General features: G+C 41.5%; 1 protein-coding gene across 1 annotated transcript in view; it reads right to left on the bottom strand.

The window, feature by feature from the left end:
• Positions 1–26,227, bottom strand: part of med24 (mediator complex subunit 24) — a 65,366-nt gene that overhangs the window by 33,717 nt on the left and 5,422 nt on the right. Inside the window, exons 4-14 of the mRNA XM_080213393.1 lie at positions 25,670–25,708; positions 21,668–21,741; positions 17,677–17,900; positions 16,005–16,116; positions 14,130–14,277; positions 12,680–12,793; positions 11,339–11,386; positions 7,067–7,149; positions 3,533–3,619; positions 1,107–1,218; positions 336–478 (exon numbers count right to left, since the gene is read on the bottom strand). Coding sequence (XP_080069519.1) covers positions 336–478; positions 1,107–1,218; positions 3,533–3,619; positions 7,067–7,149; positions 11,339–11,386; positions 12,680–12,793; positions 14,130–14,277; positions 16,005–16,116; positions 17,677–17,900; positions 21,668–21,741; positions 25,670–25,708 — 1,184 coding nt within the window. The remainder of the gene's footprint in view (positions 1–335; positions 479–1,106; positions 1,219–3,532; positions 3,620–7,066; positions 7,150–11,338; positions 11,387–12,679; positions 12,794–14,129; positions 14,278–16,004; positions 16,117–17,676; positions 17,901–21,667; positions 21,742–25,669; positions 25,709–26,227) is intronic.

Raw genomic sequence — 26,227 nt, 5'->3', positions numbered from 1 at the left:
ACGCATCTATCATCCCGATGCTTGCTGGCCTTTACTGACTCTCAGAACCTCAATTACTAAACGTAAACAGAAAAGGTTGGAAATGTACAATACGCCAATCAGCGAGAAAGATCAATCAACTGATAGTAATCAGCCCTATTTATTTCCTGCACTCTCCATTTCTGCCTATGGCAGGTCAAATACAACACCACTAGTCATCCGAGGAATTAAACCATTCGTAGAGGCTTGTTACCCGAGCTAGGACTAAGACTAGTGGATGAATAACATCACAAAGGAAATGATTGCCGTCGGCAGACATTACAACATTTTCACTGTAAAGTCACCTTTACACTTACTTGACAAATTTCCGAGCAAATGATTTGAGTTTCCCAGTGGCTGCGGCAGCTGCCAGTAGCAAGTCCAAGCTCTTCCCAGAAAGCATGTGGCCTAGTACTCCCAGAAGTCCCTCAGGAGATTTGGAATGGTCTGCGTCCATGGTCTGATGGAGCAGAGGGACAGACATTTAAGATACTGCATTGTGTTGTGTTCGCATAAATGGTGTTTGACATGAGCCAGTAACGTCTACAATGTTGGCAGCACTTCAGGATTTGTGCGCAGGCAGGGCATATCAAGTTACAAGACAGTGATGTTAATATACACGACAGCTTACACACATAGAAAATAGTGTTTCAATTCTTAACTATTAAGTAGCATTTGAATATATACAATTCACCAATTTTGACAACTAAATAAAATAGCAATGGCACAAACTCTGAGTCATAATATTGGCTCATTTAATTTCCATTATACAACATCAACAGTGCATGGGTACACTCATGTCCTGCAATAAGTAGAATGGGGAAGTTACATTTTTATTCTCCAGAACCTTCATCAGCAGTCTCAGAAATTTAAACTACAAGTAACATGCTAAGAATGTAAATAGTATCTTGGTGGATGACACAACTCTCAACACTAAACTGATGCTTCAGCCATGATTATGAACTTATATTTCTGGAGCATTTCTCAAACCCACGATCTTTTGGGAAAGGGCCACAAACGACCAAAGATTGACAACATTATGTTCAAATTTAAAATGCTTTGTGAAAATGAAGCACAGAAAAACCTACCTTTAAAATATTAGTGACTGTGGGTTCCGCACGTAGGATAAGGCCAGGATTAGGCTGAATACTGGCATTTTCAGCAGATTTCAGTCGTGGAGCCAATTCCCTATCAGCTGTTCTGCAACAAGAAGAAAAAGAAGGCTTCAAAAAGCAGTTTTGAGTAACAGTCAGAATGACACGTCAACATAACTTATCTCCAATGTCTGCAACCGCAGTCAGTTTGTTTATTAGTTCACAGGTAGGCTTACGTTAACACTGCAATGAAGTTACTGTGAAAACCTCCTAGTCGCCACACTCCGGCACCTGTTTGGGTTCATTGAGGGAGAATTTATCATGGCCTGTGCACTTAACCAACACATCTTTCGGACTGTGGGAGGAAACTGGAGCGCCCAGAGAAAACCCACACAGTCAAGTCCGCACAGATGGTAACCCAAGCCGGGAATCAAACCTGGGCCCTTGGCGCTGTGAGGCAGCAGTGTTAACCACTGTACCAAAAATCATGATTTGCTTACAAAAGTGTTTTTTTACACACTTAAACTTCATACAAGAAAGATAAACACCTAGAAAAGTTTGTTAACATGAAACACGGAGAACAAGCATTTGAAAGAAATTTGCAAATTACTCATCAGTAAAGTGCAATGTTTGCAACGCTCTGCTTTTGAGAATTTAAACAAATTCAAACCTTTAAAGTAAAAACAAGTGAACAATTTGCCAGCTTATACCCTTTTCAGAGTCCATTTCTTAAGTTATTTTTTGGAAAAGAACAGAAGTATGAGTGTGTGCAAATATTATTTTGGTAAAGCACATTTATTTTGGGTGGGACTAGCACGGTGATTAGCACTGCTTCCTCACAGCACCAGGGACTAAAGTGACTGTCTGTGTGGAGTCTGCACGTTCTCTGTGTGTTTGCGTGGGATTCCTCCCACACTCCAAAAGGCGTGCAGGTTAGACGATTGGTTATGCTACATTGCTCCTCAGTGTTAGGGGGATTAGCAGGGTAAATACGTGGAGTTACGAGAAAAGAGCCTGGGTAAGATTATTGCTAGTGCAGACTCGATAGGCTGAATGGTTTCCTTCTGCATTCTATAATTAGGCATTCCCAAATGGCAAAACCTTTCCAGGCAGGAAACTGATCATCTGGAAACACCAGTTTGCCAAACATATTTTGAGCTGACCCTTGACATCACTGGCATTATTTTAATACAGTGACTTGAGAACGAAGACATGGGAGATACAATATTTGGATACGGGAAACAATTTTTATGACTGCCTTAAAATGTTTTTTCACCGTTTTATATCTTAGGTAAATATTCATATCTGCGGCGTTTTCCAATCCACATTCTTGTGATTAGTCATTCTAGCAGCATTTTATAATCCAGAAGATTCTCAAATAGAGGAATGACTTTGTCTTAAGCCTTCCAAACCAGAAGGGTTACAGTGTACAATACAAGGGAATGCCACAGAATCAAATTCAATTTTTGTGGAGGTGGGCAAAAGATTTTTTATTAGTAAGGAAAGCACATTTAAAATACTGAACCTTTCAATTTCAATGTCCCTGTGCAATTCCATCTGCCAACTGATCTTACGTACAGCCTCATACGTTGTAATATGCAGAGACAAAGGTAAGATCTCGGCCGGTATTTTACGACCTCACTTAGGCGAGGCTTGTAAGATCTCGTCCGAGGCCGACAGGGAATTCTGTTCTGCGAGCCGCACCTGCTCTGAGTTGGGGGGGGGGGGTGGGGGTACAATTCCAGTACTCATCTTTAAAATAGTTAAACAGTAACTAAAACAGTAGCAAGGTGACTAATGCCATTCTTCTTCCTTACTCCAGTTAGATTTTCGTTAATACTGCAAATAACATCGCTTCTTACAAGTTCAAGATCAATAATCCACCTGCAGAGGACCCATTTAATGAATCTCGGTATCATCATTTTCTTCTAATTGCAGAAAGGTCTGTAAATCAATGTTACAGTTTCCCCAATATCCATTCAGGTTTCCAGAACCACGTACTTGATGTTCAAGAAAATTATTCAACAAAATCATGTTCACCTACCATTCTCATACAAAAGCAAAATGCCGTGGATGCTGTAAGTCAGAAATATCAGAAGATGTTGGAAATACTCAGCACAGCTGGGAGCATCTGTGAAGCAAGAGAAAGTTATTGCTTCAGGTTGATGACCTTCCATCTTCAGTTTCTCTCTTCATAGATGCTGCCAGACTTGCTGAGTATTTGCAACATTTTCTGCTTTTACTTCCACTTTCTTTTGACTGCACCACACCAGAACAGAATTTGCAAAAAAACTTTTATAAATAAGAATTTTCACTGGTGAAAGAAGCTGTGCTTCTCAGACACAGGATTCCCCAAGCAAAATGTGCTGTGCAGTGACAAAGATTGTTCCAAAATGCACAACAGATTCTAACAGTCTTACCTTTTGTTGACCAGGTTTTTCATGTTGCCGTCCGAAAGAAGCCCCAGTTTTCCGCATTCCTGAAGCAGGAGGCTGACACAGTCACAGCTACGGGAAGGGGAGTGATATATTAATTCAACGCAGAAGATTGTTGAAAGCTCAACTCCTGTGCCATTGCATTTCTCACCATCTTCTCCTCAACTCCCCACCACCAATTCCTATATTTATAATGTGCCCCCAGGTTTTTCATTGTAAAACGAAACATTTTCTTTTCAGACTGTTCACTTGATAACACATCTGATAATGGAAAATGGTGCACACCAACGCTGCCCAGTTCATCAGGAACGTGGCTTGCTGGCCCTCTAGCATTGCTACTGTTGCTAGTAGTGATGTTTCCAGTTTAAGTTTTAAGTTAATTCATTAGTGTCACAAGTTGGCTTACATTAATATGGCAATGAAGTTACTGTGAAAATCACCAAGTCGCCACACTCCGGCCACTAACCAGCATGTCTTTTGGACTGTGGGAGAAACCAGAGCACCTGGAGGAAACCCACACAGACACAGGGAGAATATGCAGACTCCGCACAGATAGTGACCCATGACTGGAATCGAACCCGGGTCCCTGGCGCTGTGAGGCAGCATTGCTAATCACTGTGGCACCATGCTGACCACATGGTACACTGTGGCATGATACCACTGCTGAATGCCACTATTTTGTTTTTTTAATCAGATAAACTCTGTGTAATGTAGACCTTTGCAATCATAAAAACTGAATTATTTCATGAGACTGAAATTCTTAACCTATTCCATCTTTATTTTCTCCAGGCTTTAAGTACATTCATGAATACTTCCATGAATGTATGAATGAATGTAATAATGCTTTGGTAATGAAGGCATTTACATTATGGCAGTCTATTTTGCAAATCTTACGCATATCAGGATGAGTAACCTGAGTGCTAGGAAACAATATTCATGAAGTATTCCCACATCAGACCGAGCACATTTGATTTCTTTGCCCTTCAACGTTGTTCAGTCCAACCGCAGAAGAACAGACCCCAATATGGCAATGTTAATCTTCCCTCTTACATCGTGACCCATTAATAATTTATTGATGCGTAATGTGAAGTTTCAAAATTAATTACTATTTGGATGACATAGGACACTAAACTCCAGCAGATAATGAAGGCCCTTGCCCCATCAGACTAGGCTGGATTAAAATTCAAAGCTCAAAGACTAATGTGCTACCCAAGTGCATCATTCTCATTTAATTTCATTTTTTAATAAGAATTCTGCATTAAAACTCTAATTTTAAACTTATTACAGTTGGAGTCCTGCTTGCTTTTTAAAGCAGCTGTGATAAGAAAAGTATTTGTTAAATAATGATATAATCTGTGAACATGGAAAACTGCAGGGCCACAGTATCTGCTCAGTCCACAAACAAAAAGAAAGCCTCTCGATCGACACTCTTTCAAATATCTTCCCAACTCTACCTTGGATTTCATGAAGCTATCTGCAGAGCCTGGCAGCCTACTTCACACAGTCACCATCCGCTGTGTACTTTAATGTGAATTGCCAGCTCATACTTTTAACTATCAGCTTACCTTTCCCATTTCTAGAGGTCGTAGCAATCTTTATTAAACTGGGCAAGTTCAAATTAGGCCCTAAGAAATTGAATATTTGAATAAAACCTTGCTGGGGTTTCGAATTTTATAAAACTTTTCAATGATTTTTTTTTAAAAAGTTATAAAAATTATAAAATAAAAATTTTATATTCCCTGCACCTTTGAACACTGCATTTTCCAAATTCCCATTTCGTGTGCACGGTGAGGTGTAACCAGTGAGTATGGTTTAGGGGAACACAAACCAATGAGTTTGCTTTTTACACCCAGTTAGCCCTGAACTCACTACTGCCTACTGCTTCGGTGAAACACCTTTACCCAATAAAACTTCACTTTCTGTCCTAAGTGTCTATCAATATCTGCAAGTCAGTAATTTTCATACTTCTGTATGAAAGGTTTTATTCAAATGTTCAATTTCTTAGGGCCTAATTTGAACTTGCCCAGTTTAATAAAGATTGCTATAAACTCTAGAAATGGGAAAGGTAAGCTGATAATCAAAAGTATGAGCTGGCAATTCACATTAAAGTACACAGCGGATGGTGACTGTGTGAAGTAGGCTGCCAGGCTCTGCAGATAGCTTAATGAATCCAAGGTAGAGTTGGGAAGATATTTGAAAGAGTGTCGATCGAGAAGCTTTCTTTTTGTTTGTGGACTGAGCAGATACTGTGGCCCTGCAGTTTTCCATGTTCACAAATTATATCATTATTTAACAAATATTTTTCTTTTCATATCTGCTTTAAAAAGCATGCAGGACTCCAACAGAAATAAGTTTAAAATTAGAGTTTTAATGCATAATTCTTAATAAAAAATTAAATTAAATGAGAATGATGCAGTTGGGTAACACATTAGTCTTTGAGCTTTGAATTCTAATCCAGCCTAGTCTGATGGGGCAAGGGTCTTCATTATCTGCTGGAGTTTAGTGTCCTATGTCATCCAAATAGTAATTAATTTTGAAACTGCACATTACACATCAATAAATTATTAATACAATTACCATTCCAAATTTTAGATTACATTTCACAACTCTGTGCATATTGCACTTCCACCACTAGATGGCAATAAGAACTGGAAATCAAATAAGTCTAACAAATATAAATTTAGCCAGGCTGCATAATAGTTGTGGCAGCTATTCCAGCAGATAACTGGAGATGTCAACTAGGCCAAGTGATTAGATGCTTGCAATTGATTAGACAATTTGTTCAAACCATTTGATTACTTTAGGGAACAATAAGAAGTCTCGCAACACCAAGTTAAATTTCGACAGGTTTATCTGGAATCACGGGCTTTCAGAGCGCTGCTTTTTTTTTTGCGGATTCCAAATAAACCTGCTGGACTTTAACCTGGTGTTGTGATACTCCTTACCGTGCCCATCCCAGTCCAACGCCAGCAACTCCACATAATGGCTACTTTAGGGAAGGAAATCTATCATCCTTACCCAGTCTGGCCTACATATGTCTCCAGGTCCACAGCAATGTGGTTGACTCTTAAATGCCCTCAGGGATAGGCAATAAATGCAAGTCGAGCCACTCACATCCCATGAATGAAGTAAAATAAAACTTATTGCCCTCCATCCACTCCACCTACTGCCTCAGTGCATAGGATCAATTTCAGCAGTTCAAATGAGCATCTCCTCAGCTCAAATCCTCTCCTAACTGGAAACTATCCATTGATCTAGTGTAACAAAAGGATGCGGCATTTCTACGAGTAAATTCAGGTCTCAGCATTAATTAGTGCACTAACCTGTTTTAAGGTGGAGCAGTGTCTTTCAATAGCTGAGCTTAACTTCAGAGAGAAAGTTTTCAGAAAGAAAATAGACAAAACCACCACCCAATGCACGAACACACCCATTGCCCTATAAAAGGCCAAAGAGAAAAGAACGGGACATGGAGACGCCCAAAGTCCCAGGAGTGTTGAGTAAATCTGACACGTCACTTACTTGCATCGCTGATCTGCTTTGTCCAGAAGTGGCGTAAGTTTGAGCAAAAACTCAAAGGCAGTGTTTACATCTTCAGTAAAATCCTGCACCCAAAGTAAGCACAAAAATCAGCAAGCAGCAAGAGGCATCAAATTATGCTGATATTAAAGTAAAACACTGCAGACGCTGGAATCAGAAGCAAAAACAGAAAATGTTGGAAAATCTCTGCAGGTTTGATAGCATCTGTGGAGAGAGAATACAGCCAACATTTTGACTCCCAATGACACTCATCCTAACTCGAAACATTGGCTCTATTCACTCTCCACAAGTTATACTCTTGTTTAGATTATATTTGTGGGGGACAACAGAACAAACTTTGTTGAGTGCATAAAACCAGCCACGGAAGGAGTGTTTGAGAACTCTGGGTCTGTACAAAATGGGGTTTAGAAGGATATGGGGGATCTCATTAAAACGTACTGAATACTGAAAGGCCTGGATAGAGTGGACGTGGGGAAGATGTTTCCATTAGTAGGAGAGACTAGGATCAGAGGACACAACCTCAGAATAAAGGAATGACCCTTTAGAACTGAGATGAGGAGGATTTTCTTCAGTCAGAGGCTGGTGAATCTACAGAATTCATTGCCAGAGAAGGCTGTGGAGGCCAGTCATCGAGTGTATTGAAGACAGAGATAGATAGGTTCTTGAATGGTAAAGAGATCAAAATTTATGGAGAAAAGGCAATAGGATGGGATTGAGAAACTTATCAGCCACGATTGAAAGGCTGAGCAGATTTGATGGGCCAAGTAGCCTAATTCTGTTCCTATATTTCATGGTCATATGGGATGAGTCCCTCTCCTGCAACCTGAATTAAACAAGCACTAACTTAACAATGCCCTTTATCAATCGCAAATGAAAAAAAATATGGTGAGACTCTTGAAAAGTAACCCAGCTAGGTTACATGAGGACTATATAAAGCCATGGGGAAATGAGCCATTTATTGTCATTCAAAAACCAGCACTGTCGCTGCTCTTTCTTAAAAAGCAAGAACAATACTTGAGCAGGGAATCATGCGGTCTGGCAAGTACAGAGATTTTAAGCATTTGTCACGACCTCAGTGTTGCCCTCAGAATTTGTGGACCATTTATTAGAAATGTGGGCTAGATCCTTTCCAATTTTTCACTTCCTTTTTTTCACTTTGTCTCCCTCCGTCCCATCTGTAAACCAGGAAGAACCCTTCTCTGCCTCCTTTTAATTCTATTTGTTTCACTCTGTAAAGTCTCTGGATGCATATGGGATGCACGATGGCACAGTGGTTAGCACTGCTGCCTCACAGCGCCAAGGATCCGGGTTCAATTCCCAACTTGGGTCACTGTCTTTCTGGAGTTTGCACGTTCTCCTCGTGCCTGCATGGGTTTCCTCCAGCTACTCCAGTTACCTCCCGCCGTCCAAAAGATGTGCTGGTTAGGTGCAGTGGTTAGCACTACTGCCTCACAGAGTCAGGAACCTGGGTTTGATTCCTGGCTTGGGTCTGCTATGTGTGTATGGAGTTTGCAATGCTCTCCCCACGTCTACGTGAGTTTCCTCCAGGTACTCCGGTTTCCTCCCACAGTCTGAAAGATGTGTCAGCTAGGTGGATTGGCAATGCTAAATTCTCCATCAGTGTAGCCAAACAAGTGCTGGAGGGTGGCGAATAGGGGATTTTCACAGTAACTTCATTGCAGTGTTAATGAAAGCCATACTTGTGACACTAATAAATAAACTTTAAAATTTATATTCAAGTAGTCTTTAAACTTATTTTGTTACAGCCTCATTCTCTTTTATTTGCATTGTGTATTTAATATTTTTATAATGCGCCATTCTCAATTGGGGCTAAAGTACTTTCCTAATGCATGGATGGAGCAGTGGCTGATGTATTCCTCCTCCCAAATTGATTTCTTGCAATCTGCCTATTAGCTGGTTACTGCCAAGCTTGCTAGTCATACACCAAGCTTGGGTGAGTCAGTACTCAACCAGAATAATTACAATAGATATAAAATATGCTATTTATCTACACCCCAGTGACACAATACTACCCAGCTCAGCGAAACAAAATTATTCCCATTAGATTTTGTGGGTGTGATATCCCTATTTAGAAATTAAATGCAAGCTTTTAAATTTATTTGACATTTCCAACTGGATCATATCCAAAAGTTAAGAAGGTGCGTGAAGTCCTGGTAAAGTTCCTCTAATAACAGTCACGGGAATTGAGAATCACACAATAGAAGTGCGAGCTGGACTACATTGATTACGCTGCCAAATTTTTTTGGTATTAAAAAAATGTTTATTTTGAAGTTTGTTGTTTACAAGTGGTTTCCACAATACTGGTTTGTAGATTCCTCAGTGTTTACACCCATAAGTCGCTGGTAATGGTGCTGCAGTACCAATATGCATTTGATCTGAATCATTCCCCAGCGCTCGGTCAAATTCAAACACTATTCAACCCTTTTGTTCATTTAGCAAGGTCCAATTTTTCACAGCCAAATGGGGATGGTGGTGGGGGAATTCCTGTTGTGGCCATTAATCTGGGCAATTGCAATTATATATAGGGTGCACATACTCAGATTAATGAAGCAGATATGCATGGCTACATTCTCCAACTGATGCAAGTCCTGTTTCCAAACTGAACACACTTGTACTGAATTCTTCAGTGTTATTTTTAGGGCAACTCTAAGCTGATTATTTTCAATGGGTTAACAAACAGCATCAAAAGAAATGAAGTATTGGAGGGTTAAGTGGTCGTAGGGGTCATTTCAGTAATCAAAAAAAAAACCCTACTGTGCAAAACAAAGGGAATGCAGGCTTCACTCACACCTTCTGTCTTTCTCTCACCATCAGCACTCTCTCCCCCACTTGACTGCTCCTCTCAACTTTTCTTCAGTTGGTAGAGTCATTGGGGTTTACAATATGGAAACAGACCCTTTGACCCAACTTGTCCATGCTGCCCAGTTTTTACCACTAAGCTTGTTCCAATTGCCCATGTTTGGCCCATATCCGTCTATACCCATCTTACCCATGTAACTACCTAAATGCTTTCTGAAAGACAAAATTGTTCCCGCCTCTACTACTACCTCTAGCACTTTGTTCCAAACACTTACCATCCTCTGTGTGAAAAAACTGCTCCTTTGGACCCTTTTGTATCTCTCCCTTCTCAGCTTAAACCTATGCCTTCTAGTTTTAGACTCCGCTACCCTTGGGAAAAGATATTGACAATCCAACCATATCTATGCCCCTCATTATTTTATCGACCTCTAAAAGATCACCTCTAAGCTTCCTGCTCTTCAGGGAAAAAAGTCCCAGTCTATCCAGCCTCTCCTTATAACTCAAATGAAAATCAAACTGTGCCATTCTGCACAGCCTTTCTCCCCTCGCTGCTCAAATCAAGACTCTATCTTGTCTTCTCAGTTGTTTTCCAGGATATTAACACTGGGAAATTCTTAACTTCATTCAGGCTTTCTTCCTGATGATCTGGTGTTCACAACCAAAGAATGGGCTTACTCAACGCATTGAATAGCATTTCTATTCTTTTTTAAGCCAGATCATGTTCAGTGCTATGGGCTAAGAGTCATCAGCCAGGTCCCTCAATCTAAAAATTAAACATACCTGGCTCCTGAGACAGGCTAAATTACTGTGCGGCTGCAGTAAAAATGTTTTTATTCATTCATGGAATATGGGTGTCAGTGGCTGGCCAGCATTTATTGACCATCTGCCCGTTGAAGTGGTGGAGGCTACCTCGCTAAATATATTTAAGATGCGGGTAGATAGGTTTTTGGTAGGCAAGGGGATTAAAGGTTATGGGGAGAAAGTGGGAAAGTGGAACTGAGCCACTTCAGATCAGCCATGATCTTACTGAATGGCGGGGCAGGCTCGAAGGGCTAGATGGCCTACTCCTGCTCCTATTTCTTATGTTCTTATCCCTAGTTGCCCTTCCAGGGCAGTTAATAGTCAACCACATTGCTGTGGCTCTGGAGTCACATGTAGGCCAGACCAAGTAAGAATGGCAGATTTCCCTCCCTCAAGGACATTAGTGAACCAGATGTCTTTTTTCTGACAATCGACAATGCTTTCATGGTCATCAGTAGATCCTTAATTCCAGTTATTTTTAATGAGTTAAAATTCCACCATCTGCTGTGCAGGAATCAAACCCAGGTCCCCAGAACATTAGCTGAGTTTCTGGATTAATAGTCTAGTGATAATACCACTAGGCCATCGCCTCCTCATTGGCAGAAGAATAACTCAGAACAGAACGCAACTTACTTTATCTCCAAGAGGATATTTCTTCAGCTTCAGTAATGCTTGTGGAATCTGCAAAGATTGGACATGAAATAAGAATGCTGGCATCACTCCTTTCAAGCACATTCATAGGAAAGCTGACAAATTTTAAACAAACAATGTCTTCCAATCAAAAGCATTGTACAAATCACTTCCATGGTCTTAAATGAAGCAAAATAGAAGTTGACTTGATTTCTCCACTATTTTTACACAGACAACAGGAGCATTAGAACTGGTGGCGTGGGAAAGGTATGCTGAAAGAGCTGTTAAAGCCAGGCACGGGAGGCATTTAAGAGTGAGATACTTTCATGGGAAAACGTGACAATATTCTGGAAAGGTGAGATGAAATGGGCCAAAGGGTTAATCAATAGTGTTGTGTACACCCTGGCGCTGAATTATCAGGCTACCAAGTACGTCATTTCAGATGAACTTGATTTCAGTCTTTATTTGTAATGCATGTTAAACCGAGAATCTGTGGCCATTGAGTCATTCCAGCTCAGAGGGAGGCCATTCAGCCCAGCAAGAACAGGCCAATCTCCTTCTCCACTCTCTCAAGTACCAGACTATAGGTAACAGACAGACTATAGGTAACTTATCCCACTGAAAGAGTGAACAGTTCAACTCATTAGAAGATGAATGAATGCACTGGCACAGTGGTTAGCACTGCTGCCTCACAGTGCTAGGGACCTGGGTTCAATTCCAGCCTTGGGTGACCATCTGTGTGGAGTTTGCATGTTCACCCCACGTCTGCGTAGGTTTCCTCCCACAGTCCAAAGATGTGCGGGTTAGGTGGACTGGCTATGCCAAATTGCCCCTTAGTGGCTAAAAATGTGTCGGTTACATGGATTAGTCATAGTAACTGTGCAGAGTTACAGGAATAGGTCAGAGGTGAGGGCCCTATTATAGCATGCTAGTGCATGGTAAATCTATATAGTCATGGAAGTAATATTGGCTGCAACTTGTAAAAAAGGAAATATATTTTCAAGATATTTTGTACCAATCAGCAGGCCAACTCTGATATTTTCTGGCCACTAAAGATGCCAAAACGTCCAGTTTTGAACTGGATATTAACAGTCAAGTGTATTTACTGTACTTCTAAATGCCAACTGAGCTATTTACCAAGTTTCCACATAAAGCTAACATGGAGTCGCACGCTATAGCTTGTGCATAGCCTGTGGCTCTGTGACATAATGCCAAATAGTTGATCTACGGTACCAAGAATTGAAGGAATATGCAATATACGGCATGTGCAATATCCTTAAAATCTGGCATTTTTTTTTGAAAAATTAATATAAATTAACTGATCATTTAAGATAACACATTTACCTTAAGGAATGTGAATGCCGTCCACTTTAACTCTTCCGTTCCTTCTGGGGATTCAATAAGACCCACAAAACAGGCCTTCCAGATCTCCAGTAAAAAGAGAGCTGAGGGAATTCGCTAAGAAAGAGAAATGGTACAGTTAATGCTTACTAAGGGTAATGTATCTTTAAGGATAAAACTGTAATCAAAATTACTCTAAGGAAACACAATCCGATTCTCCAAAACCTAGCGTCTCAACACAGAAGATGCTACAGTGATATCTGCACATTGCTTAACCCTAATACACATATGCATCAATCGACAGCAAGGCTACGAGCAAGTACATGTGACTACACAAGTTACAGAGCACTATGTGTGCAGTCCTGATGGGATCACATGTTTCTCTTACAATGACACAATGCGTTTGGACTGAGTGAGCGCATGTCTATGGCACCAACTATCTGACTTTAGATGACCATAACTGGCTCCTTTCCTGTAGTGGCAGAATGATTGGCTTCTTTATCCCACGAACCTATGTTAATAATGGAGCAGGGGGCTTACACACACATGCCAAGCACCTCTAGCAGAATGTGGACTCCAGCAGTTCAAGAAGATGATGCACCACCACTTTTTCAAGGGAATGGCACGGTGACACTGCTGCCTCACAGTGCCAGGGACCTGGGTTCAATTCTTTGCTTGGGTCACTGTCTGTGTGGAGTTTGCACATTCTCCTTGCGTCGGCGTGGGTTTCCTCCAGGTGTTCCAGTTTCCTCCCACAGTCCAAAGATGTGTGGGTTAGCTGGATTGACCATGCTAAATTGCCCCTTAGTGTCAGGACGACTAGCTAGGGGTTATGGGTATAAGGCCTGGATGGGATTGTGGTCACTGCAGACTCGATGGGCTGAATGGCCTCCTACACTGTAGTACTCTATGACTCTATTTTATAGAAATTGGGATGGGCAATAACAAATGCTGGACTAGCCAGTGATGCCCATGTCCTGTGAGTGGATGCGTTCATATTTGATTTTGCAAATTTTGATTTTGATTGCTTTCATTAGCCAATCACGTGAAGATTCCATAAGTTATTACGGTGTTACCGCTTCTGAACTATTTCGTCTTTTGATGATTAAGTATGTCAAAAGATCATATTAGGTACAGCCCTGGCCCCAAAATCTGTAGTCTGTTTGAATCATTGACCAAATAGTTTTCCTCTTCCTAAACATCATGTTCTTATATGGATATCAAAATCAAGATATGGGGAAAATATTACGTTGTTAATTGCCCTTGGTGTACCTACAGTAGACCTCCTTAGCAGTAAATGACATAAAGCTTTGTTTAGAAATTATCCTATGTTTGACCCCATGCTAATGTGGAACAATTTTGGAAACTTGTTAACAACATGACAATAGGTCAGTAATGATATCCGCTATTTCAATAGGAGAGGGAATTTAAAAATCAATTGGATTCCAGCTACCTGCATCCTTTTCACCATGATGAGCTGTTCCACAAGTGACTGGGTGTCAGATGTGAGGTTCAGAGTCCCTTCCAACATGATCAGAGCATGAACAGTGGGGAATTCCATCTTTGTGTTCTGCTCAGACTGTGCTGTTATGACTGGAATACTGAAAACAAATTGTACAACTTAATATAGGATTCACTTTGTACCACACTGTGACTTTTAGATCAATTCCAAATATTCAAAACTGAATTGTTCATATTCAGTCCAATGAAGACTAAAATGGCCCAATCTGAATTTGAAAGAAATGCCTAAAACACTAGTCAAAAAACTTTTTGCATTCCCCTGTTCTTGAGCTCAATGTTTAAAAAAAATTAAATGGCTACAAAGTCATTGTTAAAGTCATAAATTGCAAAATTGTCAAAAATAGTTAGCTACTTCTGAATGACAGAAAAGAAATCCTAAGAGGTTGAGAATATATAAGATATTTAACTGCATGTAGATTGTTTCAAACAATGGTATTATATTGAAACTACATCCAATGACAGAACTGGTAAAACAATATTTCCTTGTTTCTATTCCTATTCACAAACAGAACTTATTTGGTTAGATAAAAAAAACGTCACAGTCCTAAAGCAGCTAGGACTTAAATATTTCAAATAATTTTCATCCAATAATCCATTCAAAAGTTAGCTCTTTAAAACACATGAACAGTGAATTTTTATTTTGGAGTAAAAAAATAAGCAAACACCAAAAACTTACGCTAATTAAGTGCTTATTGATTTATAATGAGAAAGAACTGCAAGTAGTGACCAGTTATTGTCGTAGCGAACATCAGCTGACACTGCTTTGTGAAAAGCTAATTAAAAACTAATTCACTGCTATTTACACAAAGGTAAAGAATGACTTGCACTTGTATAGTGCCTTTCAAGACATCCCAAAGCGCTCTAATGCCAATGAAGTACTTCTGAGGTATACCCATTGCTACAATGAAGGAAATACAGTAATCAATTTGTATACAACATGGCCCCTACAACAGACCAGATATACTGGGCCGTAACTTGCTCGGAGTGGCAATCAGCATTTGGGAGGGCAGCTATGGGTGCTTTGGAAATCCCATGGAGGTGCAGGGTGTGGTTAATTGGGTTCGGAGAGCAGGGAGGTCCATGTGGATGTCGCTTTACAATGGTTACTCAGAGGTTAGTTGAGGTTTTAATTCTTCGAACACGTTCTGGTGTAACCCTGCCACTACGATCTGACGTTTGCAATTTAAATAGCAGTTCTGGATTTTTCTTGGTGCAGTGCAACTGCCCACAGTAATCTCGTGCTTCCGGGCAAGTGCCATGCAAATCCTTCCCTGTGAAGTTCTGGGGGAATTCCCCAGCACATCTCTGCAAACACACGCACACAAACGTCCACATCCACGCCTTTCCCCCCCACCCCCCACCTTTTGGTTGAGAGATAAATGTTAGCTAGAACATTGTGGTGGATAACTTCTTTGCTCTTCTTCAGATAGTGCAATGCCCTCCTAGAAGGATGGATAGATTTCTATTCATCCGAAAGGTGGTATTTCCGCCAATGTAGCACTCTCTCTGTATTGCACTGGAGTGTGCTCAAAGTCTCTGGAATGGGGGTGGAACTCCCCACTGACCCACAGGTGACAAGTATTATGGTCTGCTACATTTAAATCAAACAGCCCAATCATCTTTGTGAGTTGTATGTCTTTGATGCTTTAGATCATGAAATTTTATTCAAGTGTCTACTGTCCTCAGTCCATATTTCCTCTGATATATTCTTATGATAGGTATAAGTAAACTTGTAATTTTGGTTCAAATGGACAAATGGAAATGGTACTAACTGGTTTTAATATTAGAAAAAAAGGGCCAGCCTTACCTCTTAACCAATCCAATGCATTCTTCCAGCTGCAGTCTAAGCTGCTGATTACTTATCTTGTTGTAGTTTTCTGTAAGCTTAATGAGTGCCTGTTCCATATTCGTCCATGTAACTAAACAAGCAGAATACAAGAAAGCCTTTCAGTTTTTGTCTCAGTGAGATCTCCCAATGTTCACTAATTAGCTTTGCACCAATCTCAATACCTAGTCACTGAAACAGTCAAACCTCTACATCTCAACTAAATCACGTATGATGGATGGGATACTAAGCATTCAAATGTACAACCTTGAATAGAACATAACGGTGACACAGTGGTTAGCACTGCTGCCTCACAGCGCCAGGGGCATGAGTTTCATTTCCAGCTTAGGTCACTGTCTGTGTGGAGTCTACATGTTCTCCCCATGTCGATGTGGGTTTCCTCCAGGTGCTCCGGTTTCTTCCCAAAGTCTGAAACACATGCTGGTTAGGGACGTAGGCCATGCTAAATTCTCCCTCAGTGTACACGAACAGCTGACGGAGTGTGGCAACTAGAGGATTCCACAATAATTTTATTGTAGTGTTAATGCAAGCCTACTTGTGACAGTAATTAATAAACTTTAAACAAAAAACATTGTTAGATTGCAACTGGGGTACCGTATGCAGTTTTGGTCCCCTTACTTTTGGAAAGATAGTACTGCCACCGAGAGAATGCAATGAAGATTCACCAGACTTGTTCCCAGGATGGCAGGACGACCCTTCGAAGAGAGATTGGAGAAGACTGGGCCTGTATTCTCCAGAGTTTTGAAGAATGAGGTCATGGATCTTAATGAAACCTACAAAATATTTAAAGAAATAGGCAAGGTAGATGGGGGCAGGATGTTTTACTGTTTAAAGCCGTGATTGACAGGTTTCTAAATACCAACGACAAAAAGGGGTATGGGGATAGTGTGAGGAAAGAGGCACTGAAGTGGATGATCAGCCAGGATCATATTGAATGGCAGGGCAGGCTCGATGGGTGAAATGACCTACTCCTGCTCCTGTATTCCTAAAAAGGCAACTTCTCCCTCAAGTAACAATTCTTCAAACTGCAGAACAGGATAGTGGTGGAGGTACAAATAGGAACACTATTCACAAGCAGGAAGATGCTTTAGTTCAGTGCAAGGCAGATAGTAAATTAGCCACTCACTATGAGCTGACATGAGAGTGGAATTTTCCAGCTTTATGTCCAAGAAGGTTTTCATACAGCAGTGCAGAGATAGCTTCCCATTTGCCCTAGGCTATGGTTTATGCATGCAAGACACTTGAGTTATTTATCCACAGCCTGAGTCTGGAGAGCAAATGCCTGCAGACACCGAGAAAGAATCATAACCAAACCGAATCCTACTCTCAGCTGCATACGCTGCTTTCAAACAAGCCATCATTGGACAGTGGTCAGGAGAGGAAACAAAGCTGGAATTCCACCTGTCTACCCAAGGCCACTGAAGTTAACAGCAGTACCCCAGATGGTGCCTCACTGTGTCCTGCTCATTAAACAGCCGAGGGATTGAAGTTTCTTGCCTTCTGGGCTGTGTAGCTTAGTACCACACTGCTGCTCCATTTATGCATTAAGCTACCACGTGAGCAGCCTTTTTTTGTCAAAGTGAAGTAAAGTAGATAACTTATCTGTGTCAGCAATTTAGCCTGGCACGTGTACCTTGTTCTTCCAACCGTGCAATGTGAAGGAGGGCCCTATTCTTCCTCTTGTTCACGGTCTTCTCAATCTGATTAATGCAAAGTTGGAGCTGTTCTTCTCCAGAAGCTGCATCTGACCCCTCCTTCAGCCTTTCAGTACAATAAGCAGCACACCTCAGCAGCCACGCGAGTGTGCTCAACAATGATCGGCAAAGACTTATACATTCTTCTGCTTTCCCATGGCAGCTGAAGGGTTAGAAAACAATATTAGATTCTAACATGTCCATGTAGAAATCTCAGGAAAAACAGTGCAATTAGGTAGTTGCGGGAATGTGAATTTCTAAGTCTGTCAACAGTATTACACCTGGTTTGTATGAAAATTAAAAATGTGAAAACCGCAAATACCAGAAATTTGAAACAAACTGAGAAAACACGAGAAATAGAGGGTAGATTAATTAGCGTCTGTGGAGAAAAAGGACAAGTTGTGATATTTTTGGTTCCTATCACTGTCAGTTCAAGGGCACACACATAAAACAACACGAGCGGGATTTTCCTGCTGCACTCGCCCCAAGACCGGAAAATCCCCACCCAAGGTCAACAGACCTTTGCACGGTCCGTGTCCTGCCTGCTGCAATTCTCATGGCAGGCGCGACGGGAAGATTCCGCCCCGTAACTTGTTCCTTGTCTTCACAAATGCTGACTGAGCAGTGTGTTTCCAACATTTTCTGTTTTCAACTTACTGGTGAATTGATTTCTAGGTGAATTACATGAACACTGGGTCTAGGGAAAAGACTATGTAAAACAGCATACATTGCAATGATTATACAATCCCTAGCCCACTGTATTGAGCACTGCACAGTAGCACAGTGGTTAGCATTGCTGCTTCACAGCTCCAAAGACCTAGGTTTGATTCCCGGCTCGGGTCACTGTATGGAGTTTGCACATTCTCCTTGTGTCTGTGTGGGTTTCCTCCGGATGCTCCGGTTTCCTCCCACAGTCCAAACATGTGCGGGTTAAGTTGACTGGCCATGCTAAAATTGCCCCTTGGTGTACTAGGATGCTTAGGTTAGAGGGATTAGCAGGTAAAATATGTAGGGGTATGGGGGTAGGGTCTGGGTGGGATTGTGGTCGGTGCAGACTCGATGGGCCGAAGGGCCTCTTTCTGCACTGTATGATTCTATGATCTAAAACAGAATACTGCCACACCAGTAAAACAGTCCGAACATCAGTTTTCTGGGATGAAAAATGACCAAGACACCCACCTGGACAAATTCAAAGTTAAAACAAAAACCAATACAGTCATAGGTTTACAGCATGGAAACAGGCCCTTCGGCCCAACTTATCCATGCCGCCCCATTTTTTAACTTCTAAGCTAGTCCCAGTTGCCCGTGTTTGGCCCGTATCACTCTATACCCATGTAACTGTCTAAAAACTTTTTAAGAAACAAAATTGCATCCGCCTCTACTACTACCTCTGGCAGCTTGTTGCACACATTCACCACCCTCTGTGTGAAAAAATTGCTCCTCTGGGCCTCTTTGCATCTCTCCCCTCTCACCTTAAACCTATGCCCTCTAGTTTTAGACTCCCCTACCTTTGGAACAGATATTGACTATCTGGCTGATTTATGCTTCTCATTATTTCATAGACCTCTGTAAGATCACCCCTCAGCCTCCTACACTCCAGAGAAAAATGTCCCAGCCTATCCAGCCTCTCCTTATAACTCAAACCATCAAGTCCCGGGAACATCCTAGTCAATCTTTTCTGCGCTCTTTCTAGTTTAATAATATCTTTTCTATAATAGGGTGATCAGAACTATACACAGTATTCCAAGTGTGGCCTTACCAATGTCTTGTACAATCTCAACAAGACATCCCAACTCCTGTATTCAGCGTTCTGACCAATGAAACCGAGCATGCTGAATGCCTTCCTCACCACTCTATCCACCTGTGACTCCACTTTCCGGAAGCTATGAATCCGTACCCCTAGATCGCTTTGTTCTATAACTTTCCCCAATGCTCTATCATTAACTGAGTAAGTCCCGCCCTGGGTTGATCAACCAAAATGCATCATTCGCATTTATCTAAATTAGACTCCATCTGTCATTTGTGAGCCCACTGGCTCAACTGATCAACATCTTGTTGCAATACCAGATCATTTTCACTGTCCAGTATGCCACCAATCTTGGTGTCAAATGCAAACTTACTAACCACGTCTACTAAATTCTCATCCAAATCATTAATACAAATGACAAATAAACAGTGGACCCAACACCAATCCCTGAGGAACACCGCTGGTCATAGGCCTCTAATTTGAAAAACAACCTGTCAAGGTTGTCAAGCCAATTTTATATCCATTTAGATACCTCACCCTGGATCCTGTGAGATTTAACCTTATGCAACAATTTATCATAACACTCTCTTATATCACTTTACCCAATCAAACCATGTTTCAACTATTGCAAAAATATTTAGTGACTTGTTTTAAAAAAAAGCAGAAAATTTCAAACCACATCAGAAACATAAGTGGGCAGAATATGCCAAATACAGTATAAGATAATAAAGTGGTGATAATAATGATCCAGGAATGTCAGATGTTAAGAGTGTACGCAACATATTATGCCAAGCAGCATATGCAAACAACAACCAGAAGACTAATGTGATCTGGGTTTTATTGAAAAAGGTATGAAATATAAATGTGCCATTAAAATTACACAGGAGCGTCCATGTCTCATATGCAATATTTTAATCAATCTTGTGCGCCCCACTTTTGGAAGTATATACTAGAAATGGAGATACACTGGTAAATCATTGTGAATATAAAATGACTTAGGTGTGACAAGAGAATGGATAAACTTGAGATATTTCCTGGGGATGGAGGAGCTGAAAGAGTTATTTGATAAAATATTAAGTTAGTTGATAAGGTTAGAACAACTCTTTCCTATGTTGGGGCGGTACGTTGGCATAGCAGTTAGCAATGCTGCCTCACACGCCAGGGACCAAGGTTCAATTTGGCCTTGGATGACTGTCTATGTGGAGACTGCATGTTCTCCTCGGGTCTGCGTGGGTTTCCTCCAGGTGCTCCGGTTTCCTCCCACAGTCCAAAGATGTGCTTGTTAGGCCAAATGGCCATGCTAAATTGCCCCTTAGTGTGGGCAAATTAGATGGATTACCCTTACATGGGGTTATGGGGATAGGGCAGAGTGGTGGGTTTGAGTAAGATACTCTTTCGGAGGGTCAGTGCAGACTCAATGGGTCGAATGGCCTCTTTCTGCACTATAGCATTCAATATCTATTATTTGAGAAATTCAGAATAAGGGGCAAAATCATAGTAATGCACTGGTTAGATATGAATCTGAAATCAAATTCTTTGCACAAGGACTAGTTAGAACATGTAATGTGTTGCTCCAGAATGCCATCAATACAGAATCAATTTTGATATGTTAAAGTGAGATACATGCCTATTCCAAAATAAAGACATCAAGAAATATGGAGAAAGCCTGTAAACTGGAATTAAAAAGACAGACCTATCAAAGCAAACTCAATGGAAAATAAGCCAGAAAGAGTAAAGGATGGGCAACATGATTTATTCCTATTTCTGTATTATTATTCTGATTGAAAAAGTCACTAAAAATATTCTAATACTATTGGAACATTGTGTTCTATACATATACCAGCCTGTGTGTGAAGCAGCTAAATCCAAGTTAGACACAATTCACATTCCCTCCTCTGAACTTGTGTTTGCACCTCGTACTTAGTGCTTGCTGTTAGGTCATGCATGTTCTTGGGTTTCACGTTGTCGCTACCCTTTAGAACCTCTGGGCCACTTTTGCTCCAGTGCAAACATTTCAGGTTTCTTGATTTCTCCTTAAAGCTTAGCTGCTTAATCCCAGGTGTCAGCTTAATTCACCTCTTGCCTATCTTCTCCAAAACAGCATTTTCCACTTGATGCTCAAAGGGCAGGCGGGTACTGGAGTTAGGGAGAAGAACAAATTGAGTGCATGAATCTCCACTGACCTGAGGCGATCACAGAACATGTCCATTAGTTCCAGCAGAGCTTTAACACACAGTTCTCTGGAGTAATCTTCAAACTGAAATACAATAAATGTTTCATTCTAAATATAGCAATCTTCAAAACATCTAATATACATGGCTCTTGGAATAAGTAGGACATTAGCTATTTTGAAGGCTCTTCACTATTTTATTTGCAAGCAGAGAAGCAATCAAGTCTGTTCAAAAGCTGTGCTGTTTGGTTTCAACTGTTCAAATTAATTTACACCTATATAGTTGCCCACTGCAAGTTCAAAAGCACGATGCGAGAAGGAAAATAATTCTCTTTTCTATAGAAATTAATAGAAAATGCAGGTTCATTAGCAACGGACTCTCTTAATTTTTCTCTGCTGAACGTAAATTACTTTGTTGCATGTGCAGCATGGCCGCACTTGCACATGTTGAAGGGAGATCTGTATTGGATGGCCTGTTTTAGGAACATAGGGCTCAGGAAGAGAAGGTGGCCATTTGGCCCTTCGAGCCTGCTCTGCTATATAAAAGATCATGGCTGAACTACATCCACCTCCCGCCTCCCCCAACATAACTCTCAACTCCCTTGTTCACCAAAAATCTAATTCTGCTTTGAAAGTATTCAATGACACAGTCTCTGCTGCTTTCTGGCACGATGTAGAGATGTCTGTGTTGGACTGGGTTGGGCACAGTAAGAGGTCTCACAACACCAGATTAAAGTCCAAGAGGTTTATTTGGTATCATGAACTTTCAGAGCTTTGCCCCTTCGTCAGGTGAGACTTGATGAAGAACGGCGGTCCGAAAGCTTGTGATGCTAAATAAACCTGTTGGACTTTAACCTGGCTTGTGACACTTTTTACACTGCTTTCTGGGTAAGAGAAGTTTACACACCAACGACTTTCCAATAGAAAAAAATACTTTTGATCTCTTTTTCAAAAGGGAGATCTTATTTTCAAATTGCGTTCCCTAGCTGTAGTGTTCCCCTGCCCTCCGCAATCCACAACATGAGGAAACATCTTCCTGGTACACTACCTATCAAGTCCTCTCAGGTTCTTTTATGTTTCAATAAGATCATCTCTCATCCTTTTGAACTCCAATGGGTACAAACCCAATCTGTTCACCTCTTCTTAAAGCCAGTCCTCAATCCCAGGAGTGAGTCAAGTGAATGTTGTGTGAACAGCTTCTGATAAAATTAAATATTTTCAAATAAGGAGACCAAATGGCACAGATGTGGTCTCAACACGGCCTAGTAAAACTTTCCTACTTTTATATGCCATTCCCCCTGCAATAAGCACAACCTTGCTATACTTGCATGATCCCTGTACCAGGACACCCACATCCTTCTCTACCACCAAGTGCTGCAATCTCGCTATACCGCTTTTCTCTTCTTCTTGCCAAAGTGGACAAGTGCACATTTTCCCACCTTATACCCCACTGTCAAATCTTTGCCAATTTACTAAATCACTTAACCTATCTATATTTGTAGGCTCTCTCCCTTCTCTTGCCAACTTACTTTCCTACCTGTGTTTGTGCCATCTGCAAATATAGCTACCATACATTCAGTTCCTTCATCCAAATCATCAATATAGATTGTAAATAGTTGAGGGTTCTGGCTGATCCCTGTGGCACTTAACTAGTTATAGCTTACTAACTCAAAAAGACCCATTTGGCTCTACATTCTATTTGCTGTTAGCTACCATAAGAACATAAGAAATAGAAGCAGGAGTAGGCCATCTAGCCCTTCGAGCCCGCCCCGCCATTCAGTAAGATCACGGCTGATCTGGTGGATCAGTTCCACTTTCCCGCTTTCTCCCCATAACCCTTAATTCCCTGACTTAAATATATTTAGCAAGGTAGCCTCCACCACTTCAACGGGCAGAGAATTCAAGAGATTCACCATCCTTTGAGTGAAGAAGTTCCTCCTCAACTTCGTTCTAAACTACCCCCCCCCCCACCGCTCCCTTATCTTGAGGCTGTGCCCTCTAGTCCTGCTGTCCTTTCTGAGCAGGAAGAATCTCTCTACCTCTACCCTATCCATCCCTTTCATTATCTTATACGTCTCTATAAGATCCCCCCTCATCCTTCTAAACTCCAACGAGTACAGACCCAGTCTATTTAGTCTCTCTTCATAGTCTAACCCCTGCCCCCCCCATCTCCCGTATCAGCCTAGTGAACCTCCTCTGCACTTCCTCCAAGGCCAAAATATCCTTGCGCAAGTGTGGCAACCAAAACTGCACACAGTACTCCAGCTGCGGCCTCACCAGTGCCCTGTACAGTTGCAGCAAGACCTCCCTGCTTTTATATTCTATCCCCCTCACTATAAAGGCCAGCATCCCACTCGCCTTCTTGATCATCTGCTGCACCTGCAGCTACCAATCCCTTATCTATGTTAATATGCTACCCCCTACACTATGTGCTCTTACTTTGTGTACTAACCTCTGCTGTTGCATCTTATCAAATACTTTTTGATAATCCAAGTGCACATTATCAATGGGTTCCCTTTCCTCCATCTTATCTGTTACTTCCCCAGAAAGCTATATTAGTTGGATACAACTTCCCTTTCATAAAACCATGTTGATTCTATCTGATCACCTTATGATTTTCTAAGTATGCTGTACGAACCATCTTAATAATGCACTGTAGCAATTTCCCTACGACAGATGTTAGGCTAACTGACCTATAGTTCCTTACTTTCTTGGGCAGCATAGTGGCATAGCGATTAGCACTGCTGCCTCACAGTGCCAGGGACCCTCGTCCATAGCTTGGATTACTGTCTATGTGGAGTTTGCACGTTCTCCCTGTGACTGCTTGGGTTTCCTCTGGGGAGGGGTGGGGGAAGGGGAGTCTGTTGCCATTCTGCCTGAAATCAGTGAGAGAGAAGGGAGATCCGTGCCACTCTGCCTGAGATCAGTGAGACGAAAGGGAGGGTCCGCTGCCACTCTGCCTGAGATCAGTGAGGGAGAACGGGGTTCCGCTGCCACTCTGCCTGAGATCAGTGAGGGAGAATGGGGTTCCGCTGCCACTCTGCCGGAGATTGGTAGGGGGAGGGGCCCCCAATTGGTCTGGATGGTGGAGGGGGCGGGGGGATAAGGTGGTCAGTAATGTTGTGGGGGTGGGGCAGTATCTGTAGGGGTTGGGGGAGGCATTATCTGGCCCGGGAGCAATGTGGTAGGGGAGCCACATTCTATCTATTTTTCCTGAATGCACGCAGTTGGAGGCGCCAATCAGAGCTGCAGGATTTCAGGTGTGTTAAGCCCTGCCAACAGGCTTGTGCAGCACGATTCGGAATCACTGCTATTTTTCAGGCAGAGTGCGTTTGGAGATGCCTGAGAACGGGTCTAAAAGTCAGATCTGAAACACTCCCAGTTTCAAGTCCTCCCAGCACTTAGAATCAAAATGGTAAAATAGGGCCCTTGGTCTTATTTGTGACCAGTCTCCCTTGAGGGACCTTGTCAAAAGCCTTGCTAAAATCCATACAGACCACATCAAATGCACTACTATCACTAACCTTCCATGTTGCCTCTCAAAAAATTTAACTGCGCTAGTCATACACAATTTTCCTTCACAAATCTGTGCTGGATGTCTTTGACTCATCTTTTCTCTAAATGAAAATTATATGCCTCTTTACTGATGTCGGGTGTGGCTGGGCACTGTTCACGTAGTTGCATTCTTGGTATTTTACTACTGTAATTAAAAACAGACCACATCTTGCATTGGATAGGCATCTCTGAACAAATGCTCCAAGAGTGGTTAACAGTACTTCCAAATAGTACTGCTGCCAAAATCCGATCAAGTGATATTTTGTTTAGCCGGCTAACATTCTGTCTTCACATCAGAGCGCGAGAGTTGGGTGAGAGGTCGGGTGAAAGAAAGCAAGAGGATAAAGCAGAAAGAACAGTATTGCCTCTCCGTGTAACCAGAGAGATTCTCTGAAATCAGGTACCAGATGTACCAGCAGATTTCTGCATTCTAAAATTGCTCCACTATTCAAATACAGACCTTTGCAATAGCAGACATCACACTTGCATAAGACACCATCTGCAAAAGCAAGTGGAAGAAAATGAGAGGCTGAATAATAGCTTTTCTGAACACAATGAAGTTATGATATTAATCTTTCAACATCATATTGGAATTAACAGGTAGTCTCTCAACACTTATTCCTCTGGATGCCCCTTCATTGTCTCCTCTTCAGTAGAGGTTATCAAACTCATGCTTGTCTAGCACATACCAGCTGCAAAACATTTTGTTTCAAATAGCAGGCTGGCTATGTTTAGTGGAACCAAAATGAGAAGGAAATGATTTAAAATAAAATGGATGAGAATAAAATTGAAAGAGAAATTTACAAGATTATAATTGGATTTTACTTTCCGTTTCCTGTGAAATCTTTTGGCACAGTAGCAAGCTATCTCAAAGTTCCAGGGACCCGGGTTCAAATCTGGCCTTGGGTGACTGTGTGGAGTTTGCACATTCTCCTCATGTCTGCGTGGGTTTCCTCCGGGTGCTCCGGTTTCCTCCCACATAAAATGTACAAGTTAGGTAGATTAGACATTGTCCCAA

This window comes from Carcharhinus amblyrhynchos, chromosome 27 (genome assembly GCF_965287045.1).
Source record: "Carcharhinus amblyrhynchos chromosome 27, sCarAmb.v2.hapA, whole genome shotgun sequence".
Lineage (NCBI taxonomy): Eukaryota > Metazoa > Chordata > Chondrichthyes > Carcharhiniformes > Carcharhinidae > Carcharhinus > Carcharhinus amblyrhynchos.
This window is presented reverse-complemented; position numbering and strand designations above follow the sequence as displayed.